Source organism: Acinonyx jubatus, chromosome C1 (genome assembly GCF_027475565.1).
Source record: "Acinonyx jubatus isolate Ajub_Pintada_27869175 chromosome C1, VMU_Ajub_asm_v1.0, whole genome shotgun sequence".
Lineage (NCBI taxonomy): Eukaryota > Metazoa > Chordata > Mammalia > Carnivora > Felidae > Acinonyx > Acinonyx jubatus.
In genome coordinates, this window is record NC_069381.1 from 49,493,184 (window position 1) to 49,521,094 (window position 27,911).

General features: G+C 39.7%; 1 protein-coding gene across 8 annotated transcripts in view; it reads left to right on the forward strand.

Annotated features, from left to right (window-relative positions):
• NFIA (nuclear factor I A) overlaps positions 1-27,911 on the forward strand; it is a 368,084-nt gene that overhangs the window by 190,309 nt on the left and 149,864 nt on the right. For 7 of the 8 annotated variants that reach the window (XM_027059035.2, XM_053214155.1, XM_027059034.2 and 4 more), the window contains exon 3: positions 2,491-2,556. The exons of the other annotated variant lie outside the window; for it this stretch is intronic. In XM_027059035.2, coding sequence (XP_026914836.1) covers positions 2,491-2,556 — 66 coding nt within the window. The remainder of the gene's footprint in view (positions 1-2,490; positions 2,557-27,911) is intronic. 8 annotated transcript variants of the gene reach the window in all.

The window sequence follows — 27,911 nt, forward strand, 5'->3', positions numbered from 1 at the left end:
GTCCTCGGTGGATAACAGTGTCTCCAGCTTTCGAATAAAACTGGAGAAATTAAATTCCGTTTTCAGTTTGGCTAGATGCCTCCTCCAGTGTATGTATCTGAGCTTTCACAAGAGCGCTTCGGCCCCTTTCCGACCAACTCTCAGTCTTTTCTTGCCTCTCGGTCATTTGCTGTTTATTTGCTCCTTTTTCTGGGGCCTGGAATTTTAAACTTTCTTTGAACAGACCTACAGCCACCTTCTGTTGCCGTCCATGTTTTCTCTAATCATGTTATGTTTCTACAAAGATAGGATGGTGAACCAAATGTAAAAGAAAAGAGAACAAAGAAGTCCACTTCTCTATTATTAAAAAAATTTTTTTGATCTCTTTATCCTCCTTGTCTTAATAATAGTGGGTAAGTATCAGAGAAGTAATTGGCTCTTGCATATTTAAATTAATTGAGATGAAACATGTTTCTCTGTTTGTTCACGAGGTGATTCATTGTAAAGATACACCTAGAAGAATGTCGTTGGGCTAAGCTGTCATATGGAAAGTTAGATTTGCTAGTATTACTGCAACATAAATGTTCTGTTTGGCAGAATTTTATGGATCCTTTCTGGGATATGATCAAGAAGAATTTCAGCTTTCCCTAAAACAAAATTTAATTTTTTTTAAATTTAATTATGGATATTAATGATTTGAAATTTTCTAGGACAAAAATAATCAAAGTATGCCTTTCTCCTAAAACATGTTGAAATACCTCTCAGAATATTTAATTTGTAATTTTTAATGGCAAAATTGTAGGATCTTTCTTTAGAAAAAGAGAAGGTAGTCATGCCATATTTTTTAATTGTTTGCTGTAAAAGTAATAGTAATTTATGGAGTTAAAATTTCAAATACGGTCCAACATAAATTTGCATTCCCAATTTTCAGTGCAGCCTCCATACTTAACTTGGGTGATCATTCTGTGGGATATCTGAAGCCTTTTTGACCTGTCATGCTTTTGTGTGTGTGTGTTCACCATGACAATTGTTACAAAGTGATGAAAGCAATCACTTGGCCAGACTTAAATAAAAACTCACATCTTCACGTCTTTTTTTATTTGCACCTTTGGATCAACATAGGATTTTTGCTCTAGTCACCAGGTTAAGATCATTTGGAAACTTAAAGGTAGACATTTTCCTTATAGTACTTCCCTGTAATTAAAATCCTCATTTGCTTAAAAGCAGAGAACCTTTCTAAAGTAATAAATTAGCATTTCTTGGCCTAGGATAACTAGGAATGCTACTTTTTTTTTGCAGTATCTCCAAGAAAGAGAATAGTAATGCTTACAACGCTGTTGAAATAGAAGTGATATTTTCACTTTAATCATAGTTAAGTGTCATGACCTTTTGATCTTGCACTGAACTTCTTGCTGAAATGTGGTCAAACTTTAGACAGCCAATTCTAACCCTGTGAGGCCCAGGTAAAGTTATTAGCCAAATTTTCCATAGATAGAGAGGCTTTTCTTTAAAAAAGGGGGGAGGTTGTTTGTTTTTAGATCATGTTATATACCGTTTCAAGTCCCAGAATATGTTTCACATTACAAAAGTTTACCCTGGAAATATTTTGCCTGATTTTTGTCTCCTCTCTCCAAGAAATGTCTAAGTATGTTTACTTGATTCTATGAAATTCCTTTGCTCTAACTGAATTTTATCTTTTTTAAAAATTAAATGTTATTTTAAAAAATTATCCCATTTAGAAATTAACTGAATTAATTTTTTAGTTTGGAAAATAATTGTATTTTTTAAGTAAAAAATAAATGGAATTCAGTGAAGGTGTGCAAGAACCTGTTTTTGCTAACAAGCCCTCTTAGGAGCTCCTGGAGGCATTGGTATGAGAGGAAAATGATACTTATAAAGCGGAGGAGGAAACGTGTAGCATTCAGGAAAGATGCCTTTGAGTTATCCTGCGATTTCAAGTAAATGCGCTAGAATATTAGGACTCTTGTATTTAATGGTGTTAGTCTGCATAGTCTGTTGCTAGAATACAGAGCTAAATATCAACAGAACTTGTTACTGTTGTTTGGGTTGCTTTTATATACCAGCTTCAAAATATGTTTTGACACTTTATTATGTTCTGAATCAAGCTTCAGATGTGTGTAATGAAGGATGAAGTCTTTATCAGACTCTAGTGTATAAATAATGGAGAAGAGCAGTTTGGAAATGGCTTCTCTGTAAGAGGATGGTTTCTGAGGAGTTTCAAGTTATGATCTGGCGCAAGCCAAACGCCGCTGGAGGCGTACCCAGAATGGAGCGTCCTCTCTAAAGGCACGGGCTGCTGCTGTTGTTGCTGCCTTCTTTTCCCTTTCTCCCCCCTCCCAACCCCACCTTTTGTTTTCATTCATCTTATCATTTCTATAACGTTCTCATTCCTACTTTACATGCTGAACTTTTTGAGAAAGTCTGGCACTTCTGATCCACTTTTCCCTCACAGACCCTGTAATTTTTGGCTGTATTTTTTATGTTTTTCAGATTCAAGTCAATCTGAAAGTCCCAGCCAGCCAAGTGACGCTGACATTAAGGACCAGCCAGAAAATGGTAAGTGTAGTTGGGGACTCTAGCTGCTGCTGTTTTCAGAGTCCAACAGTAGCCAAGAGCCAACCGAGTACAAGGATTTGGGGTCTGCCTGATGGGCAGCTCACAGTAGGAACAACTCTGAGGAGTCAGGGAGTTCTCTGGATCATTCTAGTAGCCCCAAGCCTTCCTCCACCCCGCTCCCAAGCACCGTCAGGGTTCTCGTGAGAACAGGACTGTGAGAGGTGGGGTTGCTTTACCAAATCAGAATCTTCTACAGCACAAGTGAGGAACCACAGTCTGTTGGTTTCATTTTAGTTCCTTCTGAGGTGGCAGGTGCCCCGCGATCTTCTTCCCTGGTGATATAAGTCATTGACCAACAAATATTTTTGTAGCCTTTTCAGAGCTCAGCCCTTTCCTAAGTGCTTTCAGAAAACGATCTCTGCCTTTGAAGGATTTTCCACTTTAACTTGTCTGAAATAAAACAGTACATGGCAGCATTAAATTCCTAAATTGCAGAATTCTATAAATTTTCTGTTGCAGAAACCTGATTAACATAGAATGCACACACATTCTATACAAATGTGATTGTGTCCGGTAAAATACTAAATTTGTGGTATGTGCTCCAAGTACAAAACAGATGGCCATAGGTTGGAATTTAAGATTGAGTAAAACCATCGGTTTCAATAAAAGCTGAGAAGTGAACCGGCAGTGCCTATCATATAGGAAACGCTGTACTACGTACTTTTGCAGATACCATCTCCTACAATTCCAAAGTGCTCTTCCTCAGTGATAATACTAAAGGCTGTAATGGGGAGGCTTGACCTTGAGGGGTCTGTGAAGGGCTTATGGCATTGGGCTTAAAAGCTCGGGCTGTGGCATCAGACCTGTGTTCAAATTCTGCCTCTTCTGTTTCTTACTTGTGTAATATTGAACAGGTTATGTAACCTCTCAGGGTGTATACTTTTCCCTCATCTTGAAAATAGTATGGTAAAAATAGATAATAATAGCCTACCTGTTGAAGAACTAAACGAGACATACATATTCATATAGTTTACTAAAAATTGTTGGCTCTTCAATATTACTCATTATTTTTCCTGTCATTATCATCCTTACCGTACTTATTTTTCATCTACTTAGAATGAGCTCATTCCTCTGGTCTCTCTTTTGTTGTTCTGTACATTTTTCCCTGTTGATCTCCATCTGATCTTTTGGAACAGACAGGTAGACTGAATTCTGTCAGTGTTGTGCAGTGGAGGATTTTTACCACATTAGATATCCTCTCACTAATTTTATAGGATTTGTTTCATTTCACACGTGTGGTAAATTCCTTATATCATTGATGGATTCTAGCCTTAAATATGGACTATCTGACTATTTATATTCCCTTCTCATTCTGGTGTTTTAATGGTATTTTTCTTATCAAAGTTGTCTTTTCATAGCAAGCATAAAAAAAAAAAAGAGGGACCCCTGAAGTCTTGTTTTTAGTATCATAAATATCTCTATCTTATTTTTTGTTGACATTTTAAGGTGACATTAGCGTCATCATTTATTTCCACTGGACTTGTAGGTGATACCTTGAACGTTTCATTTCTCATAGATTATATTTCTATATAATCTGCCTGAGATATTCACTTTATTCTCGTTTCACTTTTTAAAAATTGGTGGGCCATACGGGTCTGTGGTTGGTGTATGTAGGTCTGGCCGCCCCACTAGCAGGCCTGCGATTCATCTGTCTTCATAAAATGGCCGACAAGCTGTTCACATGCAAATATAAATTGAGAGCACGAGAGGCTGGCAATGCCTTTCTGGAGCTGCCTGCAATACTGATAATGTGCGCTTCCCATTCCAAAAAGCAACCAGGATTGAGCCTGGATTTTTCGGCCAAAGGCACAGAGCTATTAGCCAAGTTCACTTTTAACCCCAAATTGCTTGGTGCTACTTCAAGGATCCACAATACTATTTCGGGAGGATCGTATCTAAGTTCAAAGAAAGCATTGGTATCTAGAAGAGAAAGTAATAAGTTCCTATGTTTCAAATTTCTATTCATGGCAAAGAAAAAAAGTCGAAGCTGCTTTGTCTTAGAGAACTCGACTGAAGCTTAGCCTAGAGGAAAATCAGCCTACTCAGTATCCTCTACCTGCCTTTTGTCAATCTCAGATGAAGTTATTGGAGGAAATGTGATTTTACCTCTTTTCTAAAGACACATAATCCCTAGAGGAAAATAAATGAAGAGTTGAGGACCAGGTATTTACATGCATTAGAGAACTTTCTAGTGTTGCTTTGACCAAGAGCGGTATTTCTTTTTCATTACCTAGGCTATGGATGACAAGTTCCTGAAAGGTTTTCATTTGTTTCATTTTTGTTTTTAAAAAGGCAGCTCTCATAAATGTATCAACCAAACTCTAAGCACTTTGAGAATCTTGGTGGGTGAACAAGGGACAGACTCTCGTCTTCAAATAAAGCGGGAACACATTACTCCTTCTTTATGTATATATGCGAGGGGAAATAATATTCTTTTTATCCTAGCTCTTGAGGAGAAAGGTAATGGGAAACGAATGGTATTTTCCTAGTAAACCATGGAGAATGAATAGACAAATGGTAACATGCCGTTTCATCCAAAACCATAAACTAGGCCATGTAACTTTACCTAAAGTGGATGCAGCTGTTTCTTCCCTGTCCAACTAGTCTGGTTTTTCCTGTGGAATTTTTGCTTTCTTTTCTTGTACTCCCTTAAGACTCAACTGTAAAAGAAAACAAATCTTTGTCCAATTAGAGTATTAGATGGGAATTTTGAAGGAATTATTTGAAGCCCAGAGATAAAATATCAGAATCTCTGAAACTCAAAGTTGGTATAATATATAATGATTAAAAACTCTCCCTCTAGAGTCCGACACACCCGAATTCAGATGAAATCATGGCTGGGTGACTTTGAATAAACTATTGCCCCAATATCCGTCTTCTTATCAGTAAAGTAAGAGTACTAAAACAACATACTTTGTATTAAAATAAGAATATGTACATGAAACAGCATCATGCCGGGTTCACGGTAAAGACTCAAAGAAAAGTAGCTATTACTACTTTTGGTTAAAGCTCGTATCTGTATAGAGCATACATATCGGAGAGACCAGAAGCTCAGAGATTTGGAATGGAAGAGGGGTAGTGTCAGAAATAAACCAAGACTTTTAGAGACATCCTTTGTAGGTACCTACTCTGTTCTGGAACGTCAGACATACATCTCCTTAAATCTGTCCGTAATTCCCACAGTGCCACATCTGTTTTATTATGTGGACTAATCCTCACATTTCTTCACTTCCGAGGAGTCAACTACCACAAAAGTGATTCAGAGTTGCTAGAACGTTCCGAATGAGCACTGCAAGAAAAGGTGATTCTGGAAAGAAGGGACCCCACCTAGATGGGTTTAATTTTAGCCGAGTTTTTTTCCTTGGCACAAACCAAATAGACTCTGTCTTATTAAAAACTCTAAGCTGATTAAGGGTCGGGTTCATGGCAAATTCCTTTTAAAACAATCTTGCACAACATTGAACTTAGCAGGTACCTGGTATTTATTTGCTTCATGAATAGAATTAATAAATTAGGTGAGTATGGTCTCATTATCCCCAAATATTTTGTGAGTGTCTGCTCACTGTTGATTTTACCAAGAGGTTTTTAAGGAAACAAATATCAAAAACAAACAAACCCAACAACTGGAGATACCAAAAATCTAATTTGGGTGTGGAGGAAGGTTGTACACAGACACATGGACATACATGCACAGACATGGCTGATAGTGCTAGGAAGGCCAAAGCCAGAAGCTATACTAATGTCCATAGCAGATCACCTCTGCCCCACTCACAGGAACAGGTGTGAGCAAAGGTATGCAACACTATCATGTTAACTTATGCTTGCTTACCACAGGGAATGAAATTCTGACGAAGTTCTCAGCTCAGACTGGAATTACACATTTAATTCTTTCACATACTACTGAAACCCCCTTTCTGGCTTTTCAAGAGAACCTGAAGGTTATAAGCCTTAATTGTTGGACTTTGACTTAGAGCATCTACTCAAACCACCTTTGTTTGTGAACTCCCATGAGGTACTTTGGCTACTGTTTAAAATATTTATGGGACAGAATATTTGAGGTGACTGCTCGATATTTACAGGACCTGTGAACAGTCCTCTTGCATTCTGTGGTGCATCAGGTCGGTCCTTAATGAGGAGAAAGCTCACGTAATAACCCTCCTACTTAATTCAAGTCACGCTTCTGTGGGGCCACACTGAGTCCATGTCTGAGGGAATAGCATAGTTCAGCATTGGCACTCTGAGAGCACCCTCCCCGCTGAGACTCTCTGTGAAAACACCCTTAACTAAAAAAAGAAAATGTGGGGTTCCCTTGCCAGAAAAAGAAAAGCTGTGTTCTCATGTTTTTTCCCCTCTTTACTCTCTCTCATCACCTGCACAGACTACTATTAATAACCTCATTTTAGTGGTTTTTAAAATGTGATATTTATAACAGGCAAGTGGAGTTGGTATTTGGATTATTTCCTTTAGGCTTAATCATGTTTGTTCTTCCTCATTTATCTGGTAGTCGCACATATGTTGGTGGCATAAACCCTCAGATGGGCCTTTGCAATCACTGGAAAGCCATTAATCACGATGCTTGCCCCAGATTTTGAAAATTTCCAGCTCTACCTGCCAATTTGAAAATAACCCCGGGAGAATTGGTCAAGTGTGGCTTTCATGGTCACCACCTTCATTTGTGTCATTTCTGCCTTGTATCGCTACACTAGATATTATTGCTGAATGTTTCTCGATGAGCAAGGACTATCCTCCAGCCGTATCTCACTAGTTATCCATTAACTCATTTCTGTGAGAATTTTGAAGGTTTCAATAGTTTGGAAAGAGCTTCCAGAGCCACCAACTCCCTGACTGAAGATTTATGTATAGGATCCACTTTGTAATTTGGGGGGTGAGATAAGAGAACTGTGAATTTCTGTTTCTCTTGTGGACAAACATCCTTTTATCTGAGGGCATTCTCTTAAAAAATTGTAGGCCCAATACTTAACTTTTTTCACACCTCTTCAAATATGTAGTAGATATATTGCAATGTCATATTACAATATTAATGCATCGCGGAAAGTCACAATAAAATTCATAATTCCAAACTCTAAGAATTGTCTCTTGCTTACTGCTGGATGGACTGCTCGTTTTAGGAACTGTTTTGATTCATGTGTCATTTTAGTTGGGTCATTTTAGGAGTTTTGGAGGCAATGCAGCCTTATAATTTGCACTTTACTGGGAAAGCAGGAGCATTCTAGCACCATTGACTTGTAAATACAATTTATCAATATTTCATAATTTGCATGAGTTTCCTTTACAATTACCTAGCAGCAGTCATTCTCTGCAGTGTTCTTTCAAAAAAAAAAAATGCTGCAGGGACAGACACAGTAGAGTGACCACCAGAATAGCAGCGATAACAGTAATGATCAATATTTGAAAATATGTAAAGGTCCCAACTTAGGGAGACATTAAAACCTAAATGCCTTCTGGTTTCCAGATCTGTGTAATTAAATTCTGACTGATGGGTTTTCGGCAATATGCTGGAGCTGGTCTCTCTTCTTTAAGAGCCCAGAGAACCAGAACTTGGTTTGATCTGAAAAATCAGTCCGAGACCAGGTGAATTGTACTCTCTTAAATATTGTTAGCAGATGTGACTCATCATTGTTTGCAGAGGCTCTTTAGAAATGCCTCCAGACAAAGGAAATTCTTGGATCTTGCCTCTTGAAAGATGAGGCACCAGGTGAGGCCGCAGGGTTTCCCCCGCATACATCCCGCAGTGTAGAGAGAATGCTGAGTTGACCACAGGACCCAGTGCAGTAAAGGAGCTCTTTCAACGGAAAAACAGAGAGGAGATTTGTAGTCATTCTAAAGAAGTAGTTTTACCTCACACATTATGGGTATTTTATTGTCTACATACAGAGGATAGCTAGCTGAATAGACTTTAAGTGGTTGGCTAGGAGCCAAAATAGGGAGTGTTTTAGAGCCACGTTCCCTGACGTCTAAATTCTAAAATGGACTGGATGGGTGGTCTAGTTCTGACATCTTCCCTCCTCCACACGCACCCCCCCCCCCCCCAGTCCCTCACGCACAAATAGTTAACAGAGGAAAGAAGAAGTAAAGGGGTTTCTTTCTGGTCCTCAAATTTATTTGTGCCTGTAACTCTTGTCCCGGGAGAGACAGTCATTTGAGTGCCTAGTGGATGTAACATTTTAAGTAGAAAAGCATTTTTAAGTGTTGATTTATAATTTATATGGGATGGTGTCCATCTGTCCATAGATCTTGACTCCAGAAATAGGAAGCAATACAATTCATGTAGTATTTGAATTGGGCTCAGAGAAGCGACCAAATGAAGAGCCGTCATCAAATCACAGTGTGGTAGAAGGTACACCTGGAGTGTGTCTGCAGCTCCCATCTGCTATTGTTCTGTTTTCCCTGTGATGTAAGCCTGAACAACTCTGGTAGGACCCTTTGACAAAGAAGGACCTTAGAAGGACCTACAGTGTACTTTTAATGGTCACTTTCGCATACCTCCCCGTGAGTTAAAAATCAGCACAGGGAAATATCAGGGAGACTGGTGTGGGTCAGGAATAGCGTATGAGCTTTTCCTTGCCACAAATAATAGGGTCTGATTTGACACTTGAGTGTGAATTTGTTGACTTAAAGCCTGTATATTATTTTTTGGAAGGAATTATCCATTTGTGGATAATATTAGAAAACTGACTGTAATATAAATAATTTATTTGGGGATTTGGAGTCACTAATCCAGATTGATTAGTTGTCTGCTACAAAAATTCATGTGGCCACAAGGATTTTTGGCACCTTTTCTCCATACAGCTTCCTCATTCTTTTTCTCTTCTTTAGGATTTACTCAGCTCCAGGCAACTCTGTTCCCTTGGCATTAGCTTGTCGTTAAGGAAATCTACTGGGATATCTCAAACAGAGGTGGGGGAAGGGGTAATATTTACTGCAGATTACTCTGCCCCATCTCTGTTGTTAAAATCTGTACTTGGTTGATTTGAACCTAGAGGGAACAAGGAAGTCTCATATGCCTTATCTTCAGGCATCGTATGGTGAATATCCCAAGACAGAAGTGTAAAGGATGTTGTGGCAAAGTAGGAATAGGCTTCCAACAGTCTCTCCATGAAGGAGAGTCCGTGTTTTCTTAGATCTCTGTAGGTATTTTGCAACCAGAGAGCTTCTCAGCAAGCAGCATTTGTAAACTCAAGAGAAGAAGAAGGAGAAGCCAAATCACAGCTGCTGAATAGGTCAGATTAGCAAAGGAGAGTTGGCCATTACAAGCCTGACACTGAGCATCTGCTAAAGGAAAATCAGTTGTCCAGGTCACTTAAAGACTTTGTGCCTCAGTCTTCTCATAAATGATTCAACAGAGAGTTCTTAAGACTCTGCTGGGTCTGTTTGGACTATGGACTGGATGCATTGAGGGAATACAACAATGGATCAGACATCCTGTTCTTGAGGACTTGATAGTCTAGTAAGGGGAGAAGGACTTAATTCATCCATTCATTCAACAAACTTTTATCTAGTGCATCTTAAGAACCAGGCAGTGCCATGAGCAAAACAGACAAAGCTTTACCTTTTGGTGGAAGGAGACAGATGATAAACCAGTATATATGTAATGTGCCCAGTGGTATTAAATATTATGAAGGGAAATAAGGCCCAATAAGGGGATAAACAGTGGAGAATATGGGTGCTATTTTACATAGTGTGGTCAGGGAAGGCTTTTCTAATCTGTTGACATTTGAGCTCAGACCTAAAGAAGGCAAAGAAGAGAGCTATGCAGACATTAGGGACTTTGATTCTAGGAAGAGAAAACAGTAAATGTGGAGGCTTTGAGGGATGCTGGGGGTACAATAAGGGGTCAGTGTGGCTTGAGGGACATGAATGAAGGAGAGAGCATTTGGAGATGGGGGTAGCAGGAAACCAAATTGTATCGGACCTTCTAGGCCAAGGAGAGGACTTGGCAAATCCTCGATAAGCTATGATATGCCCTACAGAGGAATGCACATACCAAATCCATTTATTTCTTGATATAGGAACTGTATCTTGAGCCCCTACGATAGGTTAGATACTTAATGTTTAGTGGTGGGCAGAGCAAGCATAGAGTCTAGTATGGAGCTGTAGACAAAGGCCTGATTTGTAACATTGCCAAAGAGAGACACTCTCTCATCTACCATGGCAACATCCTTTAGTATCCCCAAAGGTTTTTTCTTTATGCATGTAATACTAAAAGCTGAGTTACTTACATGGGATACTTGACTTCACATACTACCCACTCATGCAAACGATTTCTTTTTCATTTAATGGAAATCTAAATCTGTGGCTTCCAACTTATCCCTTATCTCCTGACACCATTTAGATCATAAGCCCCCAGGTCTCAAGTACATTTATCCTGAAGCTTCATTTTTCTCCCTAATAGTTACCAGATTTAGCAATAAAAATAGAAGACACCAAGTTAAATTTGAACTTCATATAAACAGTGAATAATTTTGTAGTATTACATGGGATATACTTATACAAAAAAAAAATCTCTGTTTATCTAAATTAACTCCTATATTTTATCTGGCAACCAGTCCTAATTCTCCCCATGGTCCCATGGGCAGTAGTGACAACAACATATGAAAAGGTTTGATTAGTCTGTGATGACTTCACTGATCACAAAGGGTCAAACCACGGGAATTTAACTCACTGAAAAATGAACCCTGGGAAGAGTACCACAAAGTTCTAATGAGTTGACTGCTTAAATTCCATTCCTCCTGCATCTGCTGGTACCTAGTCCAGTAGTTATCTTGGAACAATAAGCCTCTTGTAAGGCACAGTCAATAGGTACAGTATAAGAATTGAGAGCCATTGAATCTATGCAAGTAAATTTGTAAGTTTAATTAGTGGGATATCAATTGAGTAAGCCATTGGACAGTATGTGAGTCACTTCTTCAGAGCAAGTACGAAGGAAGTATACTCTGTTACAAGATTTAGTTACCAGCAGATGATTTGCTTCCTGAAAGATGATGAAAGTAGAAAATCAGTCAAATAGTAAAGCACTGGGAAATGCCACATTCAAAGATGAAGTAGAGAAAAGGCATTTCAAATAGACTTGAAAATAGAAGGTGCCATATTTTTTGGGTGCTGTGTGGGAAACAAAATATATATGTTTTCATTTGTAATTGAGGAGGTGTGACAAAACTTATCAGAATATGTTACAAAAACGCAGTGTGATCTTTGAACCCTCCCACTAAAAAAAAAAAAAAAGAATAACGTTCACAGATTCAGGGAAAACAGTTTGGAAAGTTACGGTTAAACTCTGCTGGGCTTTAGAGCCAGAAAATGATAAAAAGAATGGTTTGGGTGATAATCATGATAATAGCTTACATTCATTGTGGACTTTCTGTGTGGTGTTTTGTTACTTTCTGCCTGGTGGTCTTCCAAGAAGACTGTGCCCTGATGGAATTATATGTGCAGGGATTTATTGGGGGCAAAGCCTATGAAATATAAGGAGAGAGAGCAAAAGTCAGCTGGGACAGCTTTTAGACCACTCTACTGACCTGATAACTGTGGAAGGAGATGGGGAAGGGAGGAGGATTGAATGGGAAGAATCTCACATAGCAGTAAGCTTCTAAGAAAGTTTTATATAGGCCAATGGAGAGTCTTTGAACCAAAGTTACTTGTTATAAGAGTTCTGTGTCCCATAGAAATGGGGTATTCTCCCCCTTAGTCATTGTCTGGGAGCCTGGAGGAAGGGTGACTTTTGAACAGAGGGGGTGGTAGCTGGAGTTATCAGGCCATTAGGCTCCTTGCAGCAAGTGATCTGATGGCTCATTTTTATGGCCACCATGGCAAAATGTTATGCTAGGAGTTCTGTTATTCGTATTTAATCGTAATTAGCCACCCTACAGAGAGAGGTAGCATTGGTGTGCCCATTTTACATATGAGGAAACTAAGACACAAAGAATTTAAATAGTTTGCCCACAGTCAAGAAGGTGGAAAGTGTATTTAGGTTTATTCTAACTCCAGAGTCTACTTGCGTATCCATTATGCTGTATTATAGAAAGAATGGTTACAACCTCCAGTTCCATAACTTATTGATTATGTAAATTTGGGTGAGCACTTTGAACTCTTGGACTTGTGTTTCCTCATTTGTAAGGTGGGATGTCATCACCTTCCCAGGAAGTATGTTTTGGTCGCTGTTTTGTTTTGAGCTTAAACAATGTTAGTTCCTTTTCCTTCCTCATGTTTTTCTCTCATCTGGGATTGTCATCTCTTCCTTTATTCCTTATCTCATCCTCCCAGGTATCTGCCTCAGCCTTGCTGAGGCTCCCACAGGTTTAATTATGTCCTCAGAACTAACAGGACTGTTTCTGTGCAGATTATATGTACAAATGTATGTATGCACATGTAAAGTACCCAGAACTTGCAACGGTCCATAGTAGATACTCAATAAAGTGTAGCCCGCCTTCTCTTTCATCCACCTCATTGCCTCATGGATGTGAGCTATATGCCAGATGGCCATCCAGAACACATTTTTTTTTGTTGCTTTAGATATTTGGAGAGCAAAATTACATTCTTATTTTTCTTACTAACATTCTTTACTCTTTTCCCCTACAATCTCAAGCGTTATGAGTATTTGATTCTTTAATAGATGGTTTAATTTTTTAATGTTTATTTATTTTTGAGAGACAGAGAGAGCACGAGTGGGGGAGGGTCAGAGAGAGACAGAGACACAGACTCCGAAGCAGGCTCCAGGCTCTGAGCTGTCAGCACAGAGCTCTACGCAGGGCTCAAACCCGCGGGCTGCAAGATCATGAGCTGAGCTTAACTGACTGAGCCACCAGGCACCCTTTAATGGATGGTTTTAAACAATGGACTAAATTTTCACTTGATTTTTCTGCTGGAGATGGAAAGTATAGATGGGATGAGTTGTAAGGTATTTATAACAGATGCCATCACGTTTGTTGAATAGCATAAAACAATTATAATTTGCAATAAATTTGAAAGTATTTCAATGATACAAGGTGTTGGAATGTATTGATTGAAAATATAAAATGTTTATTGCCATTCCCCATTTTTTGTGCAGTACAGTCGAAACTTGCACCCTCATCCCTTTGATTTTAGATTTCTGAATTATTTAAGAGAATCGGTTAATTCTCCATTTCAAGTGAAGAAGACCAAGTTCATTAGGATATCTGATTCCTAGCATGTCCCACATTCACAGATCATGTTAACTCCATAGAGAGGTTTATCTTCTTTTAAAATTGCAAATGCTGCCCAAACTGAAAGCTTTTCCATTAAATGCATTCTTGCAGCTTTGGACTATAAGAAAGATCCTTAACGACAGAGAGGGAGACAATGAGGTACCTTGTTGTCAGAGCATCAGCCAGTTCTAAAAGTGGCAGTGTTCAGAATATGCGTGTCCTTTGAGTTCTAGTGGATTTGCAAATTGATGTCATGAAATACATATAAGTAAAACTCAGCACACACTAACACATTCTTTTGACCAGTGGTTGCCAACTGGTCGCTGAAGGGGGCAAAAGAAAAATATTAAAAGAAATTATGCATCTCCCCCTCCCCGCAAAAGCTACGTGGGCTAAAGATTTTTGCTTTTGACTCTGTGAACACACTGGTTGTCTTACAGAGATTTGTAATTTGGATTCACTTGATACAAGATGGGGGACAGATGAATTACCCATTATTTAATAAAGATGGCAAATTAAACACTTTGAGAAACAGGCTCCATGACAGGAAAATATTATAAGGTGTCCTTAGTGAAGAAAAGATACAGAAGTCTCAGTGAGAGACCAGTGGTTGAATAGTAGCCTTTAAGTTTCTCTTACAGAAGGAGAGGGAAGAAGAGAAAAGCAGGTGCCAGTAAGAGTCAGTGAACACTAGTTGTGCCCACAGGCTGCCCGTCGTCTCTGTACTATATTCCTCCATTCATTTTTACAGTGGATATTGTCGAATTCACTTCTCCCTGAGCAGAATGGATAGTGAGGGTCAGGGCTAAAGGCAGCTCACAGGAGGAGCCTGAGACAGCACTTTTCTACATACATTGATCAGGAAAACATACTTTTGGAGTACAAGATCCAAACAAAGTTTGGGTAGCCTAATCATACATGACTGTGTAGAATATTTGCGTTCTGGGCTTAGATCTCTCTCTGTATGGATTCTTTCTGTGATCGATAGGAGAGACAAGAAGATCAACCGTGGTTGAATAATATTGTGTACTAGAAACTTTAAGCTGTCTGAGTATGTTCTCTTATCTTGGCATAATAAATCTAAGAGAGGACAAGAAAAATAAGGTTCAGGGATGTTGAGGCACAAGTACACGGTCAACAGCAAGTGAGTGTCAGGGGAAGTGATGCTTCATCTTCTCGGGGTCTGAGGTCTGACCTCAGGTCTGAGTCTGAGACCGAACAGAGATAATGGAGAGTGAGGAGCTCTGAAATGTTTTGGAAGGCTTGACACCCAGCAACTATAATAATCTCAAATAATTTGTATTGTTAGGTTTCTGATGCATTTTCTGTATGTCCTGTCCCCTCTGCCCCCAGGGAAATTACAAACCTGGGGTTAGGTAATGACAATGGTAATGACACACTTACGATGGCGGTAGCAATGGTGGTTAACTGGTGAAAACTAGACTATCTGCCAGTTCTTTTAACTGAATCCTGGCACCTGGAAACAGGAATATGTCACAGTGTGTTGAAAGTGCAAACATTAAGAGTAGGTGTGTACTGGTCAGAGTGGCTAAAATGAACAACTCAGGAAACAACAGATGCTGGCGAGGATGTGGAGAAACGGGAACCGTCTTGCACTGTTGGTGGGAATGCAAACTGGTGCAGCCGCTCGGGAAAACAGTGTGGAGGCTCCTCAAAAAATTAAAAGTAGAACTACCCTATGACCCAGCAATAGCACTGCTGGGAATTGACCCAAGGGATACAGGAATGCTGAGGCAGAGGGGCACTTGGAGCCCAATGTTTATAGCAGCACTTGCAACACTAGCCAAATTATGGAAAGAGCCTACATGTCCATCAACTGATGAATGGATAAAGAAGATGTGGTTTATATATACAATGGAATATTACTTGGCAATGAGGAAGATTGAAATCGTACCATTTGCGGCAGCGTGGATGGAACTGGAAGGTATTATGCTGAGTGAAATAAGTCAGGCAGAGAAGGACAGATACCATATGTTTTCACTCATGTGGATCTTGAGAAACCTAACAGAAGGCCATGGGGGAGGGGAAGGGGGAAAAATAGTTACAAACAGGGTGGGAGGAAAACCATAAGAGACTCTTAAATACAGAGAACGAACTGAGGGTGGATGGGGGGTGTGGGGGAGAGGGGAAAATGGGTGATGGACATTGAGGAGGGCACTTGTTGGGATAAGCACTGGGTGTTGTATGTAAGCCAATTTGACAATAAATTATATTCACAAAAAAAAGGTGTGCAGAATTATTCTGCATTTTTCCAGGGATACCTTGTGTATTATGGGCAACACGTGACCATCTGACCTAGGTACCAAGCGAGGGAGATGGCATTACTAGTGACTAATTATTATGCAAAATAGATATTAATAGAAACCCCATTGTTTTCTTTAGGTACCCCTAACATGTGTTTTGAGGAAACCACTGTTATAACTGTATATACTCCTTGAGGGCAGAAACTGACGTTTGTGTTGTTTTCTAAGTGCAGGGTCTGGCACTCAATAAATATATTTGGAGTGAGTGAATTAGTGAGTAAATGAGTGAACGAATAGATCTTGTCCTCAGGAGTTTAAAGTCTTTTTATTTTTTTATTTTTTTTAAGGTTTATTTATTTTTTGGCAGAGAGAGAGAGAGAGAAAGAGAGCATGAGCGGGGGAGGGGCAGAGAGAGAGGGAGACACAGAATCCGAAAGGCTCCAGGCTCTGAGCTGTCAGCACAGAGCCCGTTACGGGGCTCGAACTCTCAGACCGTGAGATCATGACCTGAGCTGAAGTTGGACAGATGCTCAACCGACTGAGCCACCCAGGTGCCCCTAAAGTCTTTTTCAAAAAAATTGAGGTATAGTTGACATTAACTTGTGTAAGTTTAATTGTATACAACATATTGATTTGATACATTCAGATTGCAGTACGATTGCCATCATACCATTAGCTAACACATCTATTTCATTACATAATTACCATTTCTTCCAGTGTTGGGAGCGATTAAAATCTAGTGTCTAATAATGTTTATAATGCAGTTGTTTTCTATAATAACTGTACTGTGTGTTAGGTCTCTAGGACTTATTTATCTGCTAATTACAACTGTGCACCCTTAAACAGCATCTCTTCTGTTCCCCCGCCCCGGCAACCACCAATTTAGGATTTTAAAGCCTTTTAAGGGAAAAATAATACATAATTATAGGTAATTCCCCCTCCTTTCAATTCATCCTTGCCTTATCATACATGTATTTATTAATATATGTGCTAGTCCTTGTGTTAGGCAATGGGGCTATAAAGATAAATGAAATGCAGAGGTAGTTCTCATTGGGTACGTAATCTAGCAAGGAAGGCAGATATTTAAACATACGTTTGCCATCAAATGTGACTGTGCTCTCCTGAAGGTATTTGGATAGTGTTTGGGGCATGTGATGAAAGTAAGTACAAGTGATAAAATCCGTGTAAGAGGCAGCAATAGTTAGGTTTTAGGTTTTCATAGAAGAGATTTATTATATATTTAATCTAAACATTGAAATGTATGTAGGGGCGTCTGGGTGGCTCAGTCGGTTAAGCATCCGGCTTCGGCTCAGGTCATGATCTCACGGTTCGTGAGTTCAAGCCCCGCGTCGGGCTCTGTGCTGACAGTTCAGAGCCTGGAGCCTGCTTCGGATTCTGTGTCTCCCTCTCTCCCTGCTCCTCCCCCATTTGTGCTCGTTCTCTCTCTCTCTCTCTCTCTCAAAAATAAATAATAAACTTTAAAAATAATTTAAAAAATAATAAAAGAACACAAATGTGTGTATATTCCCAGATGTTACCTAGGGTCTCCTTGCCCCTTTGAATAAGCTTAAAAGCCCCACTCCACACTCTAAAGAGATAAATGTAACGCCTACTGCAGGATTTTTTGCATATTTCTAAGAGGGCTTTCAGGCCCAAGTTCCCTTCCAGCTCTAGGTTCCTGCATTTGTTGGGTTAGGTTAAGTGACAGATCTTCTCCACAGCCACACCCTGCTTTCTTCCCTGTCCTGCCCCCCACGTATCAGCCCCTTCCTCATACTTAATTCTGTGCTGTGTACACATAGAAATTATGTAGGTAGTTAACTTTGGTGAAATTGTAGGGGAGCAGGGTTGGGGAGAGAGTACTTGGGTCATGTCTTAGAACACACAGACCACTTGACATTGATTTTAAACAGTTCTGTTCTTAAAAACCACTTAGGCCACTGTGCTGTGTCTGAGCCTCTTCTTGCTAAGTTCTAAATGCAGAGGACTTGCACTGTCTCTTATTTCCTTGAATTTTGCAGATATATGTTCTTGGGAGTCGGCTTTATCAGTGAAAAAAAGTACCACCGCTATATTTTCCTACTCAATGACTTCTAGCACTCTTGACTAATAAATGGGATTCACAGTTTCTGCCTGCGTGAGAAGGAAAATACAAGGTCCTTGTTAAGCAAAAAGAACATTCAGCCCACCACGTAAGGCTCAGTTTGGCTAAGGCATCGTGTTTCCGAACAGTCTCTGATACACCAGTTGTATCCTGTTTAATTCTTGAATGGTCTCCCTTGGAACAAAGCTTGCTGACTGACTGGCTGACAGATAGAAAGCATCCGTAAGGGAGAGATGGAGATGAAATTAAAATGTGACTTCTTTGGCATCCACCTTTCGAACCCAGGCCTTCCCCACTTTACTCTAATTCAATTTAGTAGATGTTGGATGGAAACTAATACAGTTAAAAAGAACTTCATGTAATCTCACTAACATTCTTAGAACATGATGCTCAAGGTTTTCTGGTCAAGGATATTTGCATTTGCATTTAGAGAATAGTTAGAGCCAGAATCCTGTGAATGTGAAAAGTCCTTGCTCTAAGGATGACATTTCCAAGCTGTCAAAATCTGATGTGCTCAAGGCTAAAACCGAAATTGCCTTTTATTCTGTAAATATTGAAAAAGAAGGCTTAGTGTGGCACCGGTGAATTTGCTAGCCAAGGTACTAGCCTACCGGGTTGGAATCAGAGAAAAAAATCTATTTGTTGAGTTTAAATTGTTATAAAATTCAAGCCTGAGGGATGCAGTACGAAGGTATAAAGGGCAGACACAGTCCCACATTCTCCTGTTGGCCCTTGGCCGCTTTGACACTATTTACTAGTGCAGTCTCATTTGGGGCATAAGCACATTACATGAATTTCTATTACTTGACTGTTCTTATCTCTAATTTCTTCATGTGTACTGTGAACTGCAGAAATATTCACACCAGATCTTCACATATTATATTCACTCACTCAACCAACATTTATTTAGTAAATATCTGCTGTCTGCCAGACACTGTGCCAGGCATCAGTTACAGGACTTCTCTGGATGAAGAATTAAAGTGATGTGCCTGACGCCTGGGTGGCTCAGTCGTTTAGGCGCCCGACTCCGGCTCAGGTCGTGATCTCACGGTCCGTGAGTTCAAACTCCATGTCGGGCTCTGTGCTGACAGTTCGGAGCCTGGAGCCTGCTTCGGATTCTGTGTCTCCCTCTCTCTGACCCTCCCCCGTTCATGCTCTGCCTCTCTATGTCTCAAAAATAAATAAATGTTAAAAAAAATTAAGAAAAATAAAATAAAGTGATGTGCCTGAAATAACACATGGATTCGTGGTAGAACTGAGACGCTTGGTGCCCATCCCCTTGTCCTGATTTCTTTCTACTCTACTTATATTACGCTGCTTTTCTTCGTCTTCCTGCCTCTCCCCCCAAAATAACCTGAAATTGGAAAGTTACTTGAAAGGCTACTGAAATCATTCCCTTAATTTGCCAACGAGTTGTGAAGTTCATTTGGAAGTCATTTATTTAGAATTTTGAATTGAATTATTGCTGTTTTAATATCACAGTTTTGTTTTGAGAGAGAGAGGGGGCACAAGTGAGCAAGGCGCAGAGAAAGGGAGACAGAGAGAGATGGAGAGAGAGAAGCAGGGCTCACCTGAAGTGGGACTCAAACTGACGAACCGTGAGATGATGACCTGAGCCAAAGTCAGATGCTTACCCGACGGAGCCACCCAAGAGCCCCTTTAATATCACCATTTTTGTGATTCTCCGAGTAGTGTCTGCAAAGGCCAATATTATTATAGATTATAAACGCCATGAAGGGAAGGGCTGTGTATCCTTTTTTACTTACTGTCTTTTTTTTCCTTAGCACAGTGCCTCCCATGTAGTATGTGTCGACAGTTATCTGTTGTAAATGCAGAATGAGATGAATCTCTCATGCCTTACAGTATCTCTGTTGCCTGGTGTAGTGTGTATGCAGTGTGAACTCTCCATAAAAGCCTGAAGCAGGTAAGATCATAAATGATGTCATCCATATTCAGTGGGCCTCTGCTTTGACCATGAACTTCCCGACCCATCTTTGTCTAGGTTCAGTGCTTAGATGGCCAGTCAAGCAGCTTGCCGTTTTGCTTGCTGGATGGTGGTGGGTGCCTGTGGTGCTGTCTGGAGCAGACACAGCAAGGTGGTTTTTGCAGCAAGGCATGAAACGTTTGCTGCCAGTCAGAAAGGAAAGGTTTTCCCTGGGTCTTGGCTGGGGCTGGCAGGAATCCAGGCTGCACGTTTGACAGTCTTTCCCTTTCGCCACCACCACTGCCATCCTCTGCCCGTGGCCATCCGCGTCCCTGAGCACAGCCCTCCGGCAAAAAAATGGTGTGTGAGACACAACTGGGTGTAAATGGTCAAAGTGTGAGATAAATACATGTTATGTGGCAAAGCTGACTTTGACATGAAAAGAACTTCGTGCTGTAAGTGGTTGAGCAGAAGAAAGGGACGCAAGAATAAACAGAAGTGGGCTCTGTGTTAGCATCTCAGCAAGTACAGGTGTGAAAGGAAAGGGCAGCTCAAATTATTTTATCGAGTGACTTAGCCCATACCTTATGGAGAAGCATAAATGCAAGACATGGTGTCTCTTTTGTGCATTCTTCTTTTTCATGATCTTGTAGGGTCCAGATAGTGGGTAAAATTTGAAGTAGTGATGAGTTTGATAACTTTGCTTACTGGAGGAACTGTTTTTTTGAAAGGAAGAGTACGGTCCTCTAATTTGAACGTTGACAGGTGCATGGGTAGAAGAGGGTTGAGAAACCTAGGCCAGAGCCTTGACTTTGTCCCTTGCTGGGCTGTGAAATGCTTTTAAAACATTCAGACCCAAACTTCCCCACTTACTAAATATACCTGACCTTGGGAAAGGTACTTAACTCCTCTATGCCTTAACTTCTTCATCTATGAAATGGGACTACTGATTCTTGCCCTTCTTACTCCCACGCATTCAGTAAGGACATAACGAGATATCTGAAAGCACTTTTTAAGAAATCAAGCCATATATAGAATGCGTTATTGCAATAATATCAAATCATCAGGAATTCCTTCATTTCCAGCCCTGGTCTCCTGACACATGCTAGGAGACAAAATGAATACGTTCCACATCTTTTTCTCGGACAACCTAACGGGACTCATTTTCAAGTGAGTATGGTGACAAAGCTATCGCATGGGAAATGGATGCTCCCCTCTTCTGGGCAGCATTTTACCATTTGGTCCACAATTTCACCCCCATGCCCACAGAGTGGTAAGGGTACCTAAAGGTATTCTTTTCCATATTCACTGCTTTTACCCTTATTCTGAACTAACCTGGAATTCTAAAATTTTCGAAGGTAATTTTTAAAAACGTAAGCATCCAGAATTATCTCAAGTAGCCCAAATAAATAAATGAAACTCATAGTGTCTAATAATAATATTTCACTTAATCCAGAATACATTAAAACAATCATTAGACTATGTTAGTATATAAGTGTTTGACTTTATTCTTAAACTCCTTTGAGTCCCCAACCTTTTTTTCTCGTTTGCAGTAAATATATTCACTCCAGTGGCATTTAGATCCACTTTTAGTTGACTTTTATTTAAGCTTTTCTTTTTCTGGGACAGTCACCTCAGAGACCAAATAGGCTTGAACCCAGCGTGTATGTGGTTTTGGCGAATAGATACATTTCACCAGATGGTGAGGACTATAGGAATACAGCAGTTGTTGGTAATTCTTATGTGTTTTTAGCCATCTTAAAAGGAAATATTAGTGTCTTCTTTCTTAAGACACTGGTCTGAAAGATCTGTCAAGCATAGAGTTTAAATCTTTAGCAAATTATGTCTAAGGTCTTAGAAAGAAGTTTTGAGCGCCTTTTGATTCCAACTTTTATCTCTGCTTTTGAGCCTCCATTTCTACTCACCAAACACTTGTGTTGTCAGTACATCAGAGCTCATTTTAAAAAAGAAAAAGATAGTAAGTTTCATAGACAGAAAATGTCCAGTATATATTGGGAGGGCTATGGTACATTTGCCTTTTCCTGCACTTTTCTGGTTGAACCAAGTTCTTTCACCTCCCCGTCTCAGAAGAGTCTTTGACTATGTCCACGTAGAGGTGCAACAAGACAGGCAAGATTCAGGCATTCCCGAGACCTTGTTTGTGCTTCGTGGTACCTACCGAATAGGCTATTTATAATCTGACACATACGACATAAATTGGTGGAGAAGAGCCGTCTTTGTTAAATGGTTCATTCATTTCACTGGCCTGATGAAAGTTACGTGAACCACAATGAATCACAACAATTACCAGTTTAATTCGTTTTTTGCCCTGTATTCATTTAACAGGTTTGCTCTATAAATATAAGACCTGTAGATAAAAGGTTTCTCTACAAAAATCACTCTCTTTTCAAGATGTTTTCATTAGTTGGGATTCATTTAAGTGGGTTCTACGCTGCATACCATTAAAGGTGTGTGTAAATGTTTTTATTGGTTTCTTCCCTATCTTCCACTTTTATATTTCCCCTATCAGAGGCAATGCCATTAACCTTAGCAATGCTGAGTGTGATTGTCTTTCGATCAGCCCCATCATTGCAAACCACTGATCCATAGCTTACATTACTTAAACCACTGGTTCCTAAACAGAAAAATAGCCCCATTACCTTCCTTGGAATGGCGATAGCCTGTCTGAAAAATCCTTTCAAAAAGAAGAGTGGGCAAAAATACTTGCTACCTCCTTTGGGAGTAGCCCTCTTTTTGATATAAATGTTGCAGTAGTAGGCCCTGAGTTTCCTATTTTAACTACGCATGAAACATTTATTGAGTGCCTGCTGTGTTCAGGGTGCTGTTTAGGGTACACGGATGCTACAAAGATGGTTTTGGGTTCAGCCCTTTAAGAAATATACTCTTTTCTATGGGGAGGGGCATATATGTTCCTAATAATAACATAGGGTAAAGATGCTAAGTGCTCCCAGAAGGAAACAAAGTTCCCTGAGAAGGTAGAAAAGAGAATGCTTGAATTTTGACTTCAGAGACAGGGAATGGAAAGTTAGATTTCACCCCAGCAGAGAAGAGTGAGGAAGGTAGAGGAGGAAGCACATTCCACATCAGTAGAAATAGCCCCCGATGGCTCTGTGTGGCCCAAAGGTTTATGGTGAGATGGAAAATAGCCAGGTAGTCTGGTATGACTTGTGCAAGGTGACGATGAGGGGTGATGAGAAGGCGTGGTGTCCACAAGTGTGGCCTTCATGTTTCAGCCTTCCTTTTAGGTTCTCCTTGCAACATAAATCAGAGATGCTATCAGTTCACACACATTGGTGGATTTACTGTCATCAGAGTTTAAGTCTTAATCCCACCCCGTCATTCAACCAGAGTGTTGGAAACGGCCTTGGATTAGGAACCCAGAAAACTGGGTTTCATTGCTGGCTCAGCTCTTAAGTGGCTGTGTTGTCGGATGTGTAACTATTCTTCTCTGACCCTTGATTTACTTTTCTGTGAATCAGAGTCATGATAGTGCCTACCTCATGGTTTTTAGGAGCTTAAATGAGATAATGCATAAAAGGTATTTTGCATAGTGCCCCCAGCATATAGCTAGTGCTCAAAAAATGGATATTACTAACTTTAAGTAATATTTTAATAGTATTAAATAATTTCAATCACATTAAATAATTTGATAATATTTAAATAATCATCTCCCATCTTAAACGAACTGGACTTTATTTTGGTTATTGATAACTTATATCACACTGGGGAAAAAAATCTCTCTGTTCAGGGTGGTTGCATTAATGTAGAAATAAGATCCTATTTCTTTCCTTCCCTATAAAAAGCACCCTAGAAGTAGGCTCGCTTGTATTTGTAGAACAGGCATTTTGCAGATTTCAAGATCTGAAGCTTAGGAAATTGGACTTTCGTGCATGTCTAAGATAATCGTATAATACAGCTCTTTTTCATTGCCTGACACTTGTTCCTGAGCGTTCCAGTGAGTTTACAGAAGCCGGAGAAGATGGCCTTCTCTAGTTATGTACTAAGTGCTGAAGTTTTCCTTCTCGCATGTTCCCATCTTGTATCAAGAGGTTCTAAAGATCCCTCACATTGCTGCTAGCGTTTACTGCCACTATGCAGCAATTTTGCACCCTGATCTTTTCATTGATTCGTGTTTTACCTTCCCTTTCGATCTTTTGAATTCTTTTCTGAACTTTGAAAAGACACCAGAGTATGAAAGCTTGACCTGGATCTGTCTGAGGCTACAAGGAAAAGTATTAACGCATGTTCCAAAACTGGGATGCTACCTCTTCTACTTTTCAATTTAATCTCTGTGTCTGTCGAATTAAAGTCTTTTTTTTTTCTTCTTTTACTTAAAGCACAACCTTTAAGAAAAGCGTTTTTGTTAAAGGGAAATCTAATGGGGAGAAGGAGAGATAACAAATTTGAGGAGAATGTCTGGCAGCACAGACTTCTGCAAGTTTGAAGCTCTCGGTGAAATTTCAAACAGTCCAAATGGAAAATTACCCAGTCTGTTTCCTCAAGATAGACTTGTTTGTACAGCTACTCAAAGTTTAAATGGCAGAACAGTAGGTACACACGCTGTACTTATAAGCTGTGTTTGTATTACGATGCTGTGTTTTTAACCTCCTTTTAGTTTGGAACACAGGCTGGTTAATGTCTTAGTTCTGTGCTTCCTGGATTATTAGGGAATAGCTCAATTGTATTTAATAACCAGAAAGAAAGGAACAAACAGGCAAATAACTTCACTAAAAATATCTCTGTTTTTACTTCTGTCTTATAGGAAAAATATTTTAAAATTAGACATTGAGTCCCACTCCCAGGAGACCAAAGAATGTTCAAATATCTGAGGGTTCTTGAATATATCCTTATTTTGTAGAGACCCAATAAAGGAACTTACAGGAAAACTTGTATCCATGAGCAGACCCAGTGCATCTCTGATAATCATGTTTTACATGATTATGGGCAATGGCAACAATAGCTAACATTTGTATTATACCTTGGAATTTTACAAAACACCTTCCTATGCATTATCTTCTTGCCTATCTTCTTCTACGTGTGATTCCATGGGATTCAAATAGATCTCTACCCACTTCACTGGAGTATGAATAATAAACATAGTGAATTTCTCAAAATTGACACCTGTCTGAATTTTTTGAGAACAAGGCCATTAGAAATTAGATTCCAGGGGTGCCTGGGTGGCTCAGTTGGTTGAACATCCAACTTCAGCTCAGGTCATGATCCCACGGTTCACGGGTTCGAGCCCCACCTTGAGCTCTGTGCTATCAGCATGGAGCCTCCTTCAGATCCTCTGTCTCCCTCTCTTTCTGCCCCTCCCCTGCTCATGCTGTCTCTCTCTCAAAGGTAAACAAACATTAAAAAAAAAAAAATTAAGGGGTGCCTGGGTGGCTCAGTTGATTAAGCATCCAACTTCAGCTCAGGTCATGATCTCATGGTTTATGAGTTCAAGCCCTGCATTAGGCTCTGTGCTGATAGTTCAGGGCCTGGAGCCTGCTTCAGATTCTGTGTCTCCCTCTCTCTCTGACCCTCCCTGCTCATGCTCTGTCTCTCTCTCTCAAAAATAAACAAACAGTAAAAAAATCTAAAAAATCAAAAAGAAATTAGATTCCATGAAGTCTAAATGCTCATTTGTATTAGGTAAAATAATATTACAGAAAATGCTGTTAAAGTGTGACACAGCTGTTTCTGCATATTGGTAGGTAGCCCACAGATTTATTGAACTTGTTGAAATAATCCTCTACAGTGAATAATCCAGTACAACCAATTTTCTTTCTATTTCATGTAACAGTTCTTTCCCATGAAAATAAATATATTATCAAATTGTAATCTTTCTAATTACGGGGCTTACATAAAAGGGGAGTATGTGTGTATGTGTACACGTTGTATGTATGTAATCTGTTTGGCATATATAATAAAATATGTATACATAAGGCTCCATTTTGTAAAGATCAGATTCAGATGGCTTACAAAGAATAAGTATACAGTAAAATGGAAAGCATAAATAAGTTTTAAAAAATGAGGGATGGGAAATATAAAATTAAAATAGAAAGGTAAAATCAAAGAAGAACTTGAACAAAGACTCTACCGTATGGATCTACATAGTTAATAACATCGAATTATGTTTGGTTCTGAATTTCCTGGCAGCCAAAGGCAAAAGAGAAATATACATAATTAATTATGTGATTCTTATTACTTATAAGGTGATACATAGCAGTTCCTCAGGGAGAGAGTTTTCTGGCACATAGGTCTGGTATTTTCATATAGAACTTCAGCGGGGGGACTCTGAGGGATTAAGGGGCATTCAAAGCTACTGAAGTTGATGCAGCAGAGGATTTGGTAAGATAGCTTCTTGTAGGGCCACTAACTAGGAGCTGATAACCTAATGCAAAAGTATAACTCAGTGAAAATAATTTTGAGTGATCCGTGAAGGTAACGTACTCCTAATCCATCACGAAATGTATAAAAGCTAGAGGAATTTACATCATGATCTTTACAAACTGTATGTAAGTGGTAGATCTCATGGTCTTCAAGTGATTTTAAATATTCCTCACAGCTAGACTTTCGATTAAAGCTGAGCCATAAACAATTCCCATTGATTTTTTTTTTTTTTTAAACAACTGAGACTTGCTTATAGACTGGATCCATATACTTTACACAGTAGGCAAGCAGAGTTGGCTTCACAAGGTAGAAACTGTGGCTTTTTAGGAAGAGTCTTGCTGAGGAGAACAGGTATTTGCCCTTGTGGTTATTTTTAAAAGTCCCCTCTGAAGTATCTCCCCAGTTGCTTGAAGATTCCTTTAGCAGTGAATAAAGTCTGTTGTTGGCTAAAGAGAAACAAGATTTAGAATACAGAGCTTTTTGAGAGAGAGTGAGAACAAGCTGATTTAATTCTTCTCCAAATAGAAATGATGGATATCAGATTGTTGTCTGAAAGCGCTTTCTCCAAGTGGAAAGAACTTCGGGTTCTTCAAGGGGGAGTGAAAGGGTCGGTTCTGTCTGAGCCAGGTTACCTCTAAAAGCAAATACCGACGCTGCTTCCTAAGGGGCTTGTTGGCAGCTCTCAGTCTCTGCTGGCCTGGTGACCTTTTCTTTGAGTTCCATCCATAACATTCCTCTGAGAGAATGCTTTCCCATTTGCAGTATTACGTGAATGTGCTACTGTTGCTAAGGACCAAAAGGGTTATTTACACACGGGACAGCATGTTAGGTGCGAAGGTATGAGTTTTGACAACTGCCATTTCCCCATTTCTTTTGACCTTGTCCATTCACTGCAGAGAGAGGCTGGTACCTGTATCCTCATCTGGTCCTGGGCACTTGGGATGCAAAGTCTAGAGAAGTCTGTGTTCATAGTAAAAACCGTATGGAACACAGTAATGATAAATTATTGAGCTGTGTACCGTGATATTGTGCTGTTAAGCATAATAGTACCAAAAGAGGGTTTTGCTCTCCAAATATCTAATTCCTAGCTGTGGTTATTTTTTCGTGTACAACGTCAGATTTATTTCACCAGAGAGCACCCGGGAGGTCCCAGGACAGTGACTAAGTGGGAATGTGCAGCAATGACGAGTGAAAGCTTAGTTTCTAAGAATTTCGTTTTGGTGGAAATCCCCCTCAGACTAATGATAGAAAAGAAAACATGTGGTGTGCGTTGGGTAGATCATTCCCCAACAGGATGTTTTATTTTTTGTGTTTAGTCTTCATCCATAGTAACAATTAAAATGGATGCATCAAAAATAAAGTATGCAGACCTTGTGACCTATCTTGTAATCAGCACAAATTAGTTTTGGGGCAGGAAAATC